This window comes from Mastigoproctus giganteus, chromosome 14, assembly GCF_048544385.1.
Source record: "Mastigoproctus giganteus isolate SK-2022 chromosome 14, ASM4854438v1, whole genome shotgun sequence".
Taxonomy (NCBI): domain Eukaryota; kingdom Metazoa; phylum Arthropoda; class Arachnida; order Uropygi; family Thelyphonidae; genus Mastigoproctus; species Mastigoproctus giganteus.
The window spans coordinates 87,874,278-87,892,997 of NC_143588.1; the positions used below are offsets into that span (position 1 = coordinate 87,874,278).

At 36.9% G+C, this 18,720-nt stretch overlaps 1 protein-coding gene across 3 annotated transcripts in view; it reads right to left on the reverse strand.

The window, feature by feature from the left end:
- Positions 1 to 18,720, reverse strand: part of LOC150075326 (lysine-specific histone demethylase 2-like) — a 362,688-nt gene that overhangs the window by 282,386 nt on the left and 61,582 nt on the right. For all 3 annotated transcript variants that reach the window (XM_090389224.1, XM_090389225.1, XM_090389223.1), the window contains exon 5: positions 9,214 to 9,433. In XM_090389224.1, the coding sequence (XP_090245350.1) occupies positions 9,214 to 9,433 (220 nt within the window). The remainder of the gene's footprint in view (positions 1 to 9,213; positions 9,434 to 18,720) is intronic.

Sequence of the window (18,720 nt, forward strand, 5' to 3'; positions counted from 1 at the left end):
TAGAAGCCAATTCAGAAGAACAGTGCCCATGGAAGTATCTGTAGAAGAGGCATGCAGCAGAAACAGTACATCTATGAGACAGCGAGTGGAGAGACCCTGTTAGAGATGAATCATTAATTAACCTAACTGCCCTCTTCTGAATGGAATCAAGAAGCCTGAGAGAGGATTTGGGGGCACCACCACAGATGTGGGAACATTATTCCATGGTAGGGCAGATTTGCGATTTATACAGAGTGAGCAGCTGTTTGGAAGAAAAGTAACGCTGAGAGCAAAAGAGAAAACCAAGTTTTTTAGATGTAGAAGAAGCAATATTTGTAATGTGCTCGTGCCAAGAGAGATTAGAAGTCAGGGTAATCCCCAAAAGACATATATCATTTTGCCTAGAAATCGGAGTGTCACTAAAGATAAGCATAGGAGCAGAAGAATGCTTCTTGCAAGATATAAGACAAGACTAAGTTTTAGGATCGGAAATCAACTAAGTTGGCTTTGCTCCACTAGAGAATTACCTGAAGATCGGAATTTAAGGAATTGGTAGCAGATTTTCGAGAAGTTGAAGCTGATTGAGCAAGGCAATGTTTCTCAAAATGGAAAGTAGAATGCAATGTGCTATCATCGGCAAAACTATGGATAGGATTTCCAGTCAATGGATGAAGGTCATTAATATACAAGAGGAAAAGAGTGGGGGAAAGAACTGAACCTTGGGGGACAACCAGCATTAGTGGAGAAGTTAGAAGACAGAAAGCTATCTACCATCACCCTCAGTGAGCGATCAGAGAGAAAACTGGATAACCAATTACTAAAAACAGTTGGCAAACCATAAGATGGAAGCTTGTTTAGAAGACCTTTATGCCAAACATGATCGAAAGCCTTTGAGATGTCAAGAGAAACTACTTGTGTTTCACCGAATCTTTCTATTGAATTAGTGCATAAATGGGTAACATAAGCCAGAATATCACCAGTGGATCGACACTGACGGAATCCATACTGGCGATCGTTCATCAAGTGGAAGGTTTCTAGGTAGTTTAAGTGTGGCGGTTAATTGATTTCTCCATTACTTTGGAAAGAGTAGAAGTAATTGCAATGGGACGATAATTGGATGGGAGGGATTTGTCACCTTTCTTAGGAACTGGCTGGATGTGAGCAAATTTCCAAGCAGAAGGAAAAACACCTTTGGAATAAGAAAGTGAAAAAAAGGCAGCAAAGAATAGGAGTAAGTTCAGGAGCAGGTTTTGAGAACAAGTGGAGAAATACCATCGAGACCTGGAGCTTTCTTGGCATCAAGATTCGTAAAAATCCTTCTGACATCCTTTTGACGGAAGACCACAGGAGGCATTGAATGGAGCATGTTGGGAATGGTGGGAGGTGTTTTACCAAGATCATTAATACATGAGTTGGAAGAAAAATGGGATGCTAGCAGGTCAGCTTTATCCTTGGCTGAAGTGACAACAAAACCATCTGGTTTGGACAGAGGTGGGAGCAGAGATGGGCAAAAGTTGCGGCCAATAGCTTTGGCAAGAGACCAGAATGCTCGGCTACCATTAGGGCAAGAAGCAAGTTTTCTACTCTTAGCCTGTTCAAACTCTAGTTTGGACTGATTAATAACTGCTTTACAATTATTGCGAGCTTTGGTGTAGGCATAAAATGAAACTGGAGAATTAGAAACAAGCCAATTACGATATGCAACATTCTTCTCTTGAACAGCCTTAGCACATTTATTGGAAAACCAAGGTTTAGATAAAGGATGAGATTTTAAAGTGGAGTGTGGGATTAAAGGATTCCATACCTGCAAGAATAATTTCACTGACACGATCTGAGCAAACGTTGACATCAGAAGTTTTGAAACAGTAATCCGACCGAGGAAAAAAAGAAAAGAAGTCTCGCAGGTGATCCCATTTTGCATTCTTGTAAGGCCAAACAACATGAGGTTGGGAATAGCCATGAGATAAAGGTCCCATTGGAGAAGAGACAATCACATGGTAAGAACATACTCAGATCCTTGACATAACGTGGCCTCGACAATGCTCCCTGCATACACACTACTCGGACTCCCTCCAGTCACTATCTGGCAGAGTAGAGGTAGCAAGATTATACACTAGCTGAGACGGAAGCTTCCTAGAGAGTTACCAATAAGTTCGGTCCGGTGTACTAACTAGCGGCCAGCCTGCGAACACCATTTTAGAGCTGTACCCTCGAAATGTAAGGAATATTGGATCTCGCCACGATGTTCATCATAACCTCAAAAGTCATCAATCATACTGCATGATGGACGAGATAGGAAAGGGTTGACCGGAACTTAGCTCTAGAGACTAAACATGGGTTCCACCACTTCAAGCCTCCAATAAGCAAAGTGGTGGCATTGCACCAGTCAATGAGAGTCATCTACCACCTAGTACTGCCTGGTAACATAGAGGGTCGGCATTCCTCCATGTGGTGTGGGTGCCACACCTCGACCCCTGCTTACATTGGTTCACATCTGGGTGGTCACCCACCATGTACTTGTGCATGGTGGGTGACCACCATGTGCAAGCAGAAGATTTGGTTGTCACAGACCATCCCGACTTCGCCGAAATTGGGTCCACTTGACTTGAGTGTCACCCAAATATCAGTTCCATCAGTTTTAGACTCCCAGGGATTTAAAGCATCATAGATTCTTACTTGTCTCAATTACCACAGGTGGCAGATTATGAGTTCCTGTTTTATTGAAGCAAAACAACAGAGTGACATGGTCCTTACTTAACTTAAAACCTGCTTTGTTCAGAGCTGATTTCAAGTCCAAATATTTTATTGGCAACATTCCATAAAAGAATGCAGACTCATCACAGTTGACAATTGTATAGTTGCTCCTCGCAGTAACCTTCACATGTAAATTTTAAGTCACTGAGAAATTGTTTTGCACTATCAGCATCTGATGATTTTGCTTCACCACTAATTGTTATTTCCCCAATACCATGACATTTCTGCCAATGCCAAACCCATCCATCAGTAGCAGAGGATTCACCATCAAGTTTTAAATATTGCAAAATTTTTCTACTTGCATTTTCAGAATGGGACCTGATAGTGGATAACCTAAACTGCATTTCTGAATGAACCATGTATATAAACAATCATTCACCGCCTCGTTTTTGCAATCTTGATTTCTTCCTTTCCAATGCTGGGATGTTGTCCAACATATCAAAGAAGGAATGTAGTCTTCTGTCTTCAGCAATCCATCCCTGTATTGTTCCATCCGAACACGCAACTCCTGTTTTATTTGTGCTTTCAAGATACCGCTTTTTACTCTTCTAATTACAGTCAGCTTTTCCTTGATGGTGTACAACTTTCTTTGAAATATATAAAACCCACAAAATCAATTCTAATTTATTATGAACACTAGTCATGTACATTTATAAAGCTTGCAAAAATGCAAAAATTCACTGATACACGTCGAACAGTAACAAAAAAGACAACCAGCACAGGAAAGTTCTCAAACTATGGATCATCTCTTTTCATTTACAGTGAAAACCCTTATGCAAGCAATAGACACTTCATACTAACTACAGTGGCTAAAACAGAGTGGTAGTTAGAGCCCTTGACAAAGATTAGCAAATCCTGTCACTCAAAGAAAGGGTAAGGTAGGAGAGGATACCGTTGCATGAAAAAAAACTTGAAATGAGCAGGAATTCCTTTGTTCAATAAACATCCTTTTTGCTTCTTAACTTGGCGGGACAGTATAGGTCCCTCGGATTTCCAAGAAACCCAGCTTTTTTCCCTCCCTCACCAAGACTGCGTCATTTGAGTGGAGAAGCTTTTTTTTTTTTTTTGGTTTTTTTTTTTTTTAGGAGCATTAGCAACTAAGGCCATATTGCTCCGGGATATGCGGTGGTCATTCCCTGAATGACCTTTCCGCATCCTCCGTATTTGGTGGTGACGGGCTCGAACCCCGGTCTAATCAAGAAGCGTGTGCTACGCACTGCTGCTCCTTCCCACCTGGCTACGGAGGCGCCGAGTGGAGAAGCCTGCTGCAGTGCAAGGTTTACAGAAGCAACATTAATATATTTTTCTCAGAATTTCTTTCAATGGCTGAGTGAGGCAGAAAAGCCCATGATATAACATATCTGAATCTCTTGAATAAATTATGGTGTTATAACCAGGGAGCAGTGTATTACATATAATTATGAATTTATATATTAGATTTTCAAACCACAAAATACAATTTATTCTGTATATATAGAAGTGTGTGTTAATCTGGAAACAAGAAGACTAGGTCTAATTAAAACCAATATGAAAGTGCTTTAATTGAGTCCCATAATTCAAAACTTGGATTCAAAATGCAGGCTGACAGTGGTGAACTTCTAACACTCACCTAGAACTGATCCTACCATTAGGCCAAATCACTGCTGGATTTAGGAATAAAATAGCATCAACAACTATGTTACCTTTTCAATCATTATATAACATGATATTGTATTAGAGTTTGTTTTTACTTACTACACATAAAAAACAAAGAGCAATATATGCATTAATTAAATAATATGATAAAAAAACACAAAACTTTTTTAGTGTGTATCTTCTCATTATTTGTACAGGAAAAAAAATCACTCCCAATTTACAAATTTAGGAACGTGTTCATAAATTGGGAGATTACTGTGCTTCATACACTATGCAAACAAATTGATCCCAAATGATTAATTATATAATATCAAACCTGCGTTATGAAATTATTACTAATTAATACATGAAATAAAATGAAACGATACTTACACATTAAATTTAGAAGATAAAAATGAATAAAATTGATAATTCTTCGTGTCATACTACTTCACTACTCATAAAAAAGAAAACATAAGGGCCTATCAAAAAAGTTCTGAGATTGATTCAGCAACATATAGAATGAAAGTTTTACAGACTTATAATACAATTCCCATTAAAGTAGTAGTTCATTGTGATTGAATAGCTCTGCTTAAGTGATGATGGTTGTAAACATTCTCATCATCTTTTCAATAATGTTCTCTTTCTTTTATAAAATCATTTTCCATTAAGTTAAGCTTTTATTTTAGGAGAGGAAGAAATCACAGGAGGCCAAACTGGGAGAGTAGAGAGGATTTAGAAATTTTATATTTTGACAGACATTTAACTATCTGTGTGTTTTCCCTGACTAAATCAAGCATGCACGCTAGCCCAATTGAGAGGATCTAGCATGAATGCTAGATCCTCTTGATAGATTATCTGATTCGTTTCTAATCACTGCGTCTTTCCTGGATGTTAGCCAGTTTTAAACTTGAAAACCACTCGAATGCTGTTTTACAGCTTAATGCATCATTCTTGACTATATTTGTAATATAGTGTGTATTTCCAAAGCCATTTTCATGAGTTTAATTTAAAATTAAAAAATGCAAGTTGTTTTTTAAAGTCATCCATTTTGAGCTATGATATAAGGCTTGCATATGTCCTTGTACTAATATACATATGTATATTATAGTGCAGCACTGCCATCTCAGTTGTAGTATGCAGTTAAATAAATACAACAGTCCCAGAAAATTTTTGAATGACCCTTGTATAAATGCAAGATTTAATAAGTTACATTTTGGCAAGACTAAACACACACACACACACACACACACACACACACGCACGCGCGCGCGCACACACACACACACAACCTTGACAGATCAACTGTTTTCTTTTTTATTTTAAATTCTGCTTTTAAGTATACCAATGGTCAAACTTTTCCTAATGAAGTGCAAAAAAGTTATTAAATGTAAATATTTATTTATTTTTTTAAATGAAAAAGTTAAATTTATAAATGTGTTTTTTTGACATGCGTTATTTTCAAAATAGCAAACTTTTATTAATTCCTTCAGAAAAAAAAAATAATAATAAATAAATAAACCATCATAACATACAACTATTAGTCACTTCCATTTTCAAAGGCCACAATGTGTATGCATTGATATGTTGTCAGTTTCACTTAACAACTCTTGTAAACAACATCCGACAAACTTCAAAACTACTGAAGTAAGACCTTTTGTATATTTAGGAAGCTAGATAGAGCAACAGCCACTAATCTCAAAATGGCAATTAACATGCAACATGTATTTTTCAGGTGGGCCAATAAAGCCCAGCACTGTAACCACCAGATTAAAAGATTTTTTTTTTCAATATTATCAAATTATTGTCTATAATTTATTTGACAGTTTATTTGAATTTATACTAGAAATAGGCACTTGAACATTTTATTTTAAATTTTACTCTGTTGCCTTTAAACTTTTTTCTAAGATTATGAACTTCGTTATATTGAAATAATATCAAGATAAAATTATGAAAAGTAATGAATGATAGAATTTTGTAAGTTTTATACAGATTTCAAAATTTTACAAAGAAAATGTCTAACTTAAAATTTATTTCTAACACATTAAGGTAAATTTATACAGTTCTGAATAAAATGTTCATTATTGTCATCCAAGTCTGTTATACTCAATCAATCAATCCTTATGAACAATCAGCTTTCAAATTTCAGATATGAAACATAAAATGTTTCATATCTTAAATTTGATAAAGATGTTAAAATTCATATATTTTTTAATGGATATCCCAACAACTACTCCCATATTTAGATGACCCCTCCCCAAAAAAAAAGCAAGGTAAAAAGAAGCAAAGAGGAGGAAATCATAAGAAATGACCTCTAGAGTATCCCTACACAGACCCAGAAGTTTAATGATTCAAAGAGGAGGTTTCCATGAGAAATCTGTAGATTCACAGCTTCTCTTACCTTCTCACTACTTAAGTTTTATGTAAGCAATAACAATTGATGTGATGCAAAGAACATATGGCATAAAGGAGCATGAGTAGAATCTGTCTTGAGAAAAATCACATGCACTGTCTCAGACAATACAAAGTGTGATTTTTCACTCCACAGCAGATTCTACTCATGCACCTTAACTTCCTTCATCCTCAACAGCTTTTCTTTCACAATCTGACTCCTCACTGTTCCTCCATGGCTTGAGCATGCTTTCAATAAATATTTCAACTAGTCAGCCACTTCTGCTAGACTTTCTATGATTCTTTCACTTCATGTATGAGGCCTGCCTGATGCACTCTTCTTTTTTTTGTACTCAAATATAACATTCACATATAGTTATGTTTTAATGCAGCTAAATGCAAGGTCTTAACACTTGGGGAATAGCAACCTCAAGATAAACTACACAATTGGTGGAGTTTAACTGAAAACAGCGGTGGAAGAAAGAGATCTTGGGGTTACAACATGGGCAGATATGAAGTTTTCTGAACAGTGTAAACAGGCAACCAGGAAAGCTATTGGTGTCCTATCAATGACTTATTGAACGTTATCCTGTAAAGATAGGGAGGTCATAATCCCACTGTATAAGGCAACTGTAAGACCACATTTGGAATACTGCATTCAGGTATGCTGACCTCATCTGAAAAAAAGACATTGGGCTCCTTGAAAGGGTTCAAAGATGGGCAATTTGAATGGTGAGATTGGCAGAAGGATGACCATTTGAGAAAATACTCCGATTATGTGGGCTACAGAGCTTGCCAACCAGGCAACTCAGAGTCAACTTTGGGTTCAGTGATTAAAAATTGGCAGGTTAAGACACCATTATAAGTGAGTTTAATGGTGCAATCATCTTTGAAGAAAATGAAGTGGGAAAATTCAGAAACCTGGAAAGAGCGTGAGTAAAAAGCTGATGAGGAACAATTTAAGAATAACTCATATGAATGGTTAATATCTCTCTGAATATTCTGTTAAAGTGTTAGGTAAGGCTAGTTGTTCAATGCACTTTTCAGCAATGCAACATTCAAATAACTGTATGCTACTCTTATAACCATATCTCTCACTTTTTTCCCTCTAACATTCCACTTATTTACAAAAGAACACCAAGGATTCCTTGGGATGCTGAGCTGCCAATAAAATAAGTTTTAATATTTCAGAATGAAACAGGTGAACTCTTTGAAAGTTCAACATTACTATACACAGTGACTCTGCAATATCTTGTAGTATAAGGGATATTCAGAAAGTTAAGGTACATGTGCTATCATGTAAGCAATACAGAGTGCATGTAGTAGAGACATCATAACATAATTTTTCAGCATAACTGCCATCACAGTTTAAGTACACATCCTACCACTTGTGATTCAGATACCTGCTATTAAGAAATTGTAGTCTGATCACAACAGATGAAAATGTATTTTCATCATTTTCATCTATTACAAGTTTCTTCTCTAACAGATGTTATTTCAATGATCCAAAAGATGGAAGTCTAAGAAAGCAACAGCCAAAAACCATGCATGCTGTCTGTGGTATAGCATTGACATGGAGAATGATCATTCATTTTGTTTCATTTGCATTCCTAGCCAATTTTAACAAAAAGCAATCCTCATTTCATTAAACATGAGGCAATATCAGTTAGTATCAGGTCTCTCTCTCTCCTTTCAATGTCTCCCTTTCCTCTCATTGTTTTCTATGCTTTCTACTGTGCACCTTACCTATCCTCATACTTTTGGTAGCTAACATGCATAAGACTTGAATATTTGACCTGTAAGGATGGTTCTACATTGAATATTGTTTGCATCTTCTGAGGCTTCTGCATTCACAGGCATGAGCTATATGCAATTCTGTAAAAATGTCAATATATCCAGTTTCAAAGTCAATCTAACAACAACAACAACCGCCACCTTCATCCATCTTTTCCCTGATCATAATATTTAATGGATAACTTTAAATCACATACAAACTTGGATAAATCCATAATTGTAAGCCTATGACACCTCATTAACCCCACATAGCTTTGTCCCTCACAACTGTCAAAATGGCATCTTACTGAACCATAGATCTGAGAAGGGATGTTTGGAGTAAGTAACAGATAGCTTTTTAATTAGCACAGCAGACTGTCGAATCAAATCACATAATTTTTTTATGATGGAAAGATTTATAGTTGAAATAAAATTAAGAGGATTATAAAAAGAAATTGACTCAGAAGCATAAGACATTTTAAAATACATATAAAAAAAATGGATAAAAATGAAGGAGTTTATTATTTTATTTTAATTTTTTTTATTATAGAAACATAGCAACAATCATATCAAGAAACTATTGCTCGCTCTCTCTCTCTCTCTAAATAAATAAATAAAAAAACATTTCTAAGAAACACTCTGCATGTTTTATAATTTAGAAATTGGAAAATTTGTACAATTTGAAAATCAGAATTACTATACCTTCTGATTTATTACATTGCACTGGAATGTTGCAATGAAATTTTTACCGAGTTCTGTATCCTTGGCTAACTGTCTCCATTTACCACAAGATGGTTGAGTACACTGCACCCAATATGGCATCAACTGATCGGCCATAAATAATTTAAGAGTGGGCTCTGATTTGCCGTTGGATGTCCATTGCTTTTTCCAGTGTGTAAATATTCCATAACCATTTTTACTACTAAAAATAAATAAAAAGACATTGTGTGACTCTATGTAATAATAATCAAAATCAGACATTGCATCAACTCAAGATATGAAAAAGAAAGCTGTTAGTATTTTGAAATCGGATATATTTCCATCATTAAGATTAAAATTGATGGACAAACAAGCAAAGAGGTGTTGGAAGTATTATAATATTTTAACTAATCACATTGTTACAAAGTAATTATCTAATAATTATCAACATTAAATAAATAGTTCTGGTGTAGAAAATTGTGTAGGCATATTTTCTTAGTTTTAGCTCATTTAAAAACTTCTATGAGAGAGCAATTTGTTTGGCCTAACTATAATTATTAATGCCTGCAATTTGAAACATGTCAATTTTAGCAAGTTATCTTTTCATTCAATATGGGTGAGCAAAAGAAATTTACATAACTTTGTATCCAGGAAGTAATTTGCATTAGATGTAAAGATTATCAATTTTATTCTAGACATAGGTACCAACTGCAAAACTTAGCACCAAGTTTACAGTAAAAAAAGATTATGTTCATATTTATTAACGTAAAAATTGGTTATTGAAAAAGAATTGCAGTCAAACTAAAAAAAAAAATATATATATATATATATTTTTTCTATACTCAGTAATCACGTGTGCCACCAAACCTAGTCCTACAATAATAGGCCAACATGAGTAGATTTCTGCAGATGCAATTACAGTGCAACCTCAATATAATGCACCTCTTTATATCACAGTTTCAGATATATACTACAGGTATGATCACGTCCCCAAAACGAATTATGAAAAAAAGTAGTGTTCAAAGAGCTAGCAATTTCCTATCAGAAACTGAAAAAAATTGAATACTGTATATACTTGTATCTACTGTATATACAGTCTAAACTACATCCTCCTACTATATTTCCAAGAGGGGAAATTTGCTTCAATATATTCAGTATTCAGTCATAGAGAAATTTTTGTAAACAACAGGACTTGTTAGAGACTAATTAGACAACCAGTTTCTCCCCTCAGCTAGAGATGCAATAAAGGATAAAACTGTGGAATGCTAATTACAAACAGCCACCTCTGGAGGAGAATATGGCTACCATTTGTCAAGTGCATTAAATTAGTTACAAAGTAAATTTTTGTAAACAAGAGTAATTTCTTTGACTAGAAGTTACACTTAGGATACCAAAAACTGCTAAGGGTTAAAGAAGACAAAAATATACATGATGACAAGTGATTTATGGAGAAATTATTTGACTTCACTTCACTTCAGCACTATGACAAGTTGGACACAGTTTGGTTTTGATTTAGTTTTCTCAAAACATAGTAAATTCTAGGACATCAGAAATAAATACACAGCAAAATTAATAAATCAGTAGGACTGAAGTAATGACCACCAAAAGAAAAACTCATACAGTTGAAGAAAAGTTAAAGATATCAAAAGAGTTGAGTAGCGAAAGAAAATGCAATATATTTTGTGATGTGTGAAATTCCAGAAGAATGATCTGCAATTCGATGAAAGAGGAAGAAAAATTGCATTCACTCAGACTCCATACAAGATCAAGTAGGCATCCAAAGAAAGAAAGCTAGACTTGAAAACAGTAATGTGGTCCAATTTTTATACAAGTAATTTCTACAGAAGAGTAGTGGAGTACCAATAAATGGGGCAATTTTGAAAGTACAGGCATTTCAATTTCATAAGCTACTTGGTGGAGATGATGACATTTAAGCTTCAGATGGGTAGCTTTAGAGATTGAAGGCTCTTCAATCTCCAAAGCTAACCTGGGATATCCCAGGTTAGTCTTGCATATAAATCTACATTTGGTGACATTACGGCAGCAGAAGCATTTCTTGAATTTCTGCATAACTGTGATTCAAGATGGTGAATTCGAAGATGAACAGTTGAACAACAACTGCTCAACTGCAACTATAAACTTCTACTGTATATACAGTCTAAACTACATCCTCCTACTATATTTCCAAGAGGAGAAATTTGCTAAAAATTGGCTGTGTATTTGCTTCAATATATTCAGTATTCAGTAGTAGAGAAATTTTTGTAAACAACAGGACATGTTAGAGACTAATTAGACAACCAGTTTCTGGATGTTAAAAAGATCCAACAAAGCGGGAATGCAAACTAACAAAGAGAGAATTACTGTGTTACTGTGCACAAACAAGACTAGAAATCACAAGCTACAGCCAATCTGCATCAATAAAAGTCAAAGCACTCAGTGTTTTAAGCACATCAACATGAAATCTTTACCTGTGATTTATAAAAATAGCTGTTTGAAAGTGAGTTTGTACCACTGGCAAGATGCCACTTACTTTCCAAAAAACTCAATGAAAAGGCTCCGTTACAGTTGGATCACTACCCAACTCATCATTCGGCTGATGTCCTGAAATCAAAAGATGGCAAGGTCAGAGTCACGTTTCTGTCAGAAAACACAACTGCACTAATCTAACCCATGGATCAGGCATTATTAGAGCCTTCAAAGCCTATTATTGTGGTGGGTTATTTGCTGGTTTTGTGAACTCGGAAATTCAAGAATTTTTGTAAACATTAGACCGAAAGACGTTGCATACAATATTTGATTAGCATTAGCACAGGCATACGATGCAAGAAAGCAAGCATATGCAGCTTTAACCGAAAAAAAAAAAAAAAAAAACAACTCCGATTTCACCTCTCTGTTCGTTCCAAATACCTGTCCAGCTCAGCCTTAAATTTATTTAGGCTATCTACTTCCACAACAAAAGATGGAAGTCTGTTCCACCAATCAACTACCCACTGGCTAAAGGCAAATTTCCGCACATCTATCCTACAACTGTTTTTCTTCAATTTGAATTTATGCTCTCTCAGGTGATTATTCTGAGCAAGAGGAAGAATCCCATCAGCATTGAGCATGTTCAAACCATTCAAGGCTTTATAACACCTCAATCAGATCACCTCGCTGGTGCCTAGTCTCCAAACACTGTAATCTGCAAAACTTAAGCCTTTCTTTGTAAGAGCAACCCTTTGTTCCATTCACTAATCTTGTTGCCCTTCTCTGTACTCGTTCCAACAGCTCTACATCCTTCTTAAAATAAGGCCTCCAGACCTGTATACAGTACTCAAGGTGTGGACTGACCATTCCCTTATACAAGGGAATAATCACCTCCTTATCCCTGCTAGAAAAATTCCAAGACACCATGAGCAACTCTTGCAGACAGTCTGCACTGCTCAGAAAACTTCACATCTGCCTGTCTGCACAATTACCCCCAGGTAATTTTCATTCTCTAGCACTGTCAGTGTAGTACCACAGAGTTGATACTGTGTAAATCCCACTTACATCATCATCATCAGCCATTTTCAATCCACTGCAGGATGAAGGCCTCTCCAGCAACTTTCCAGTTCCTTCTGTTTTGAGCTCTGGCCATCCATTTACTACCCACAAACTCATGAATTTCATCTATCCATCTCTGCCTTTGTCTTCCAGGTTTTCTTCTAGCTCCTCTTGGGTACCATTCTGTTATTTTCTTAGTCCATCTGTCATCATGTCTTCGAGCTATGCGTCCTCCCCAAGACCATTTTAGTTCTTTAGTTTCGATAAGAATGTCCTTTACTTGAGTTTGCTGCCTAATCCATGTGTTTCTCTTCTTATCTAACAGTCTGATTCCCAATATAATTTGTTCCATTCTTCGCTGTGTAGTTTTCAGCTTCTCTTCCATTCTTTTGGTGAGTGCCCAAGTTTCACTTCCATAAATCATGGTGGGGAGTATACATTGGTTCATTATTTTACGTTTCAGACAAACTGGGATATTGCTCTTCAGTATGTGACTATATTTCCTGAATGCTATCCATCCAAAATTTATTCTTCTCTTGACTTCCAGCCATTTATCATTATTACAGCTAATAACGTGTCCCAGATAAGTATATGACGCAACCTTTTCAATGACTGCTCCTCCAATCATTATTTCCCTTTCTGTGGCATACTTGTTCATCATTACTTTTGTTTTAGCCATATTCATCTTTAGTCCAAAATCCTTACTAACTGTGCATAACTGATTAACATTTTCCTCTAATTCTTTGGGATCGTGGCTTATGACCACAATGTCATCTGCAAATCGTAAATGGTTTAGGTACTCTCCATTCACGTTGACTCCTTTCTGCGACCAGTCTAATCTTCTGAAAGCTTCCTCAAGGGCAGCAGTAAACAGCTTCGGAGATATTGTGTCTCCTTGTTGAACTCCTTTCTCGATTTTAAATTTCCTACTGTCTTTGTCTAGTCTAATAAAGGAGGTAGCACTCTCATACATTTTCTTCAAAATCATAATATATGGGGTATCTATGCCTTGTCTTTCCAGTGCCCGAAACATTGCCTTATGCTATATGGAGTCAAATGCCTTTTCATAATCCACAAATGCCAGGCATAATGGTGTTTTATATTCATTTGCTTTCTCCATTAGCTGTGATATTACGTGAAGGTGATCCATAGTTGAGAATCCTGTCCTAAAGCCAGCTTGCTCTTTCGGTTGATTCTCATCAAGTATTCTTTCTAATCTGTTATTAATGACCCTTATGAACAACTTGTAGATGTGGGATAACAAGCTAATTGGTCTATAATTTCCGTTTTCTGATTTATTTCCTTTCTTATGCAGCAAAACTATGATTGCATTATTCCACTGCTTAGGCGTCACACCTTTTCTAATGCACTTTGTGAAGAGCCTTGCCAGTTTTTGTGTTATGTCTCTTCCTCCCAATTTTAACAACTCTACAGTAACTTCATCTTCCACCGGGGCTTTCTGATTCTTCATTTTCTTCAATGCATGTTCTACCTCATCAGGAAGAATATCGGGTATGTCGTATATGTTGCTACTTTGCAATCCATCTTCCCCACTGCTGGCATCATTCCCCCGCTCCTTGTATAATTCTCTATAGTAGTTTTCTAATATTTGAATTTTGCCTTCTCTGCTGTTTATAAGTACGCCATCGCTATTCTTCAGTTTCAGTATCATTTTTCTTTCTGTATTACTGCTCATGGCTGCTGATTTAAATCCTCTGTTTTCCCTTAATGTTGGCTGCTGATTTAAATCCTCTGTTTTCCCTTAATGTTGGCTGCTGATTTAAATCCTCTGTTTTCCCTTAATGTTTGTTCTACTTTTCTTGTGTTAAATCTTCTTATGTCCTCTCTGAGTCTCTTTCTAAAGGCTTTGCATAACTCAGTATACTCAATTTTTTCCTTGTCAGTGTTTATCTTGCTCTTCATTTTTCGCCTTCGGTTCATCATAACAAGTGTTTCTTGACTAATTTTTTCTTCTTTGGATTTCTTTTTTCCTATAGGTTTCTTGGGCTTTATCACTTTCAAAAAGTTGTAATATACCTCGTTGACATCTTGATCCTGAGCAGTCTGCTGAAGCTCAAACTTGTTCTTAAATTCCAGTACATACTGCTTTTTCTCCTCATTTGTTATCTCAAAGACCTTTGTATTATTTACTCGAGTCAGTTTTTTCCTTTCGTAAATCAAGTAATTTCGTAAATCTATATCAAGTGTACATCTTACCATTCTGTGATCACTTCCAACATTTACCTTATTCAGGACGGTAACATCATTCACAATATATCTTCTGTCAGTGAGGATGAAGTCAATTTCATTAGTTGTTAATCCATTTGGGCTCTTCCATGTCCACTTTCTGTTCACCCTTTTCTTGAAAAAAAGTGTTCATTACAGACAATCCTCGAGATTCTGCAAATTCCACGTCTTTCACCTCTTTCATTTCTTTCACCATTTCCAAAATTTCCTATAGTTCCCCTTTCTGCACTGTTTTGACTGTTTCCAACCTTAGCATTGAAGTCCCCCATAATAACAGTGTAGTGGGTTTTCTGCTCATCTAGAAGACTCTCAATTTCGGTGTACATTTCTTCAACCTCTTCATCATCATGGCTCGATGTTGGTGCATAAATCATTATAATCTTTAGCTTATACCTCTTAGAAATCTTGATCAAAATGTACAGCAGATTTTTGATAAACTTATTAAGTGATTCATTTCTTCTTCTTGTTTCAGCCAAACCGATGATATTCCAATTCACATTTTCTAATTCCTTTTCCAGCTCTAATATCCTATCTTCACCGATGAGTGATCTTACGTTATAACAGGCCAAGTTCAGTTTTCGTGCATGGCAGCCTGGTCGTACCCAGAGATTCTTAGCACCCTCTGCTTCCACTCTGATCCTCTCGCTGCCGTAAGAGGGAGAGTGAAATCTGCTGGGGACTGAGGGCCATTTCTTTTGTTGTGCTGTCATATACTGGAGGGTTTGGTCTTTTCCTCTTCACGCTGACCAGGCATCTTGAAGAGAACCACTCTACAAGTTCGTTGCCACCTAAGTGACGTAACAGGGCTTACCATCGAGAAGGTGTGCATGAGTGGATTTTAGGGAGGCAGGCCAACCGGACTTCTCCTAAATCTTCTGTAATAGAGAGATATTGGATCCATCAGTGTTTTAGGCTGAGTGTCTGATAACACACAGGATACCTGTTCCCCTCTAAGCTCATGATGATGAAATCCCACTTGATACACTACACTGAGGTTACTGCTTCCCATATGTAGTACTTTACATTTGTCAATGTTAAACTTCATTTGCCATCTCTCAGCCCATCAGCTCAACTTTTCTAGATCCTTTTGCAGCAGCATACTGTCATTAGTGTCATTAACAACCCTGCCAACCTTCGTATCATCTGTAAACTTGGACATTAAGCCTGATATACCATCATCAATATCATTTATAAATACAGAAAACAACAATGGACTGAACCCTGAAGGACTCCACTAATAACATTAGTCCACGAAGAGCAGTGTCTATTGATTACCACTCTCTGTCTTCTCCCACTCAACCATCCCTTTATCTATAGCAGCAATTTGCCCCCAGTGCCGCACTGCTCCAATTTGTGCAGCAGTCTTCCATGTGCAACAGTATCAAAAGCCTTTTTAAGGTCCAAATATATGATATCAAAGTTATTACCTGCATCTAGTTGCTTTGTGAGCACATCATAGTATCCAATCAAATTGGTCGGACAAGACTTCCCATTAACAAAACCATGCTGTGTCCGAGCTATAACTGAAATCTTGTCTAGATGATCCTGCAGTGCCTCCATTAATTTCCCTAGAACAGAAGTTAAACTAACAGGTCTATAATTACTTGTGTTGCCCTTTAATCCTCCTCTGTGAACTGGAGTCACATTTGCACATCTCCCTTGAGTCCAAGGAAGCTCTCATGATTATGGCTAAGGGTTTGCTTACTTCCTTTGCTGCCTCCTTTAATATAACTGGATAGATCCCATCCAACCCAGGCGCCTTTCTTATGTTTATCTTCAACAATTTCTCCTCCACTTTCCTCTGTTATTACAAAATCATCTAGCTCACTACCAGAGTTTAGTTTACCTCTACCCTCCAGAATAAATCCTCATGTGTGAATGTAGATGCAAAATACTCATTTAGTTTGTTAGCCACCTGAGCAGGATCATCAACAGTCGAACCATCGATATCCAGTGGACCAATCTGATTCATCCCCTTTCTTCTAGAGTTTTCATAGGTAAAGAACTCTTTGCTATTTTTCTTTGCATCCTTTACCAAAGATTTCTCATAATCTGCCTTTGCCTGCCTAATCTCCTTTGTGAATTGGTTACAGACCAGCTTATATCTATCATAGGCTTCCATGTCACCCATTAATTTATATGTATCCTATGCATTTTTCATCTTTGCCACATGTCTCATTAGTTCATGAGACATCCATTTAGGCCTAAACCTTGAACGATATTTCTTAGTTGGTATGTAAAGCCTAGTAGTTTCCAAGATTAATTCTTTGAATGCTTCCCATTTTGAATTTGCCGTTGGTAACATCATCATTTGGTCCCACTGTATAGAATTTACTGTCTCAGACCCCCATAGTCGCCTTTATGCTTTATGCAAAGTTGCCTTTATGAAAGCAAAAACCGTTCCCTTCACCCCTAATGGTAGTTACCTCTTTGAGTAAATCCCAATTGACCACACAGTGATCACTGCCACCTAGTGGTTCCTTTATCTGGAGATACTTAATGCATGAAGAATCACTACTGATAATCACATAAAGAGTATTACTCCCTCTAGCATGTTTGCCTCCCAAACATGCTGATGTAGGAAACAATCATCCAATAAATCCACAAAAGCCTTGCTAGTGTGTGAGTGACCAACCCACAAATTCCACTCAATATCCAGGAAAGTGAAATCCCCCATTATAAGACTCTCTGATTTACTGGCCCAATCTATTTCCCTGTACAGTTTTTTATTGTACTCATCAGGGTCATTAGGCCTATAAAAAAAAGTAAAGTTAATTGCAGCCATTATCAACCCACTGAAGGATGGAAGCCTCCTCAACAATTCATGCTGAGGGAAATGGACCATAATCTGCCACGCTGGTCCAGTGCAGGTTGGCAGATCGACCGTATTTAGCAGTCAGGTGCTTGAACCCCGGTCTACTCAAAGAGCGTGTGCCGCTGCACTCCCGCTCCTGACCACTCGGCTACGGAGGCTGTACCTCCTTGGATTTTATGTGTTTCTTAACTAATAGCATAACCCCTCCTCCCTTCCTATACACATTGTACTCCCCAAATTCCAGTTCTGCATTCCTTATATCTGCTTGACACCACGTCTCTGATATCCCAACATTATCTGCCTTTGATTTTTTGACCAACACCTCAAATTCATCAAATTTATTTTCTATACTTCTAGCAGTGGTGTACATGCAAATATACATGCACCTTTTTGACTCTTAGTTACCTTAACACTGTTCATGTATTTATTTGTTCCATGACTCCCAGCAGTCTCTGAAATCCCCTGCATCTTGTTTTCCAGGCTGCTGGAAAACAAGATGCAGGGGATATCACTTTCACCTCTGCAAGCAGCTACTTTTAATCTATTAGTACGTGTATCTCCCCAATCTAGCAGTTTTCCCATCTAAAACTGCCTCGATAACATCAGCAAATATTCTTGCACCCTTTCTATTTAAGTGTATCCCATCCCTGTAGAAGCAGTCTCTTCTGTTAATAAGCATAGACCAGACTGAGAAAAATTCTACCCCTTGAGCCTTGCACAATCTTTCCAGGGCTGAATTGATCGACAAGGCTCTCATCATATACTCCCTCCTATCGTGTCTGGGCAGAATTGCAGACACTTTCAAATTCAACCGTAATTCACAGCTTTTTTTCAACAGTGACCTGTACTTGTTAAGAAATTCTGCTGGTCTCCTATTCTTAATTATCATGAGTGAAAGTAAGCTCAATAGCAAATGAAAACTT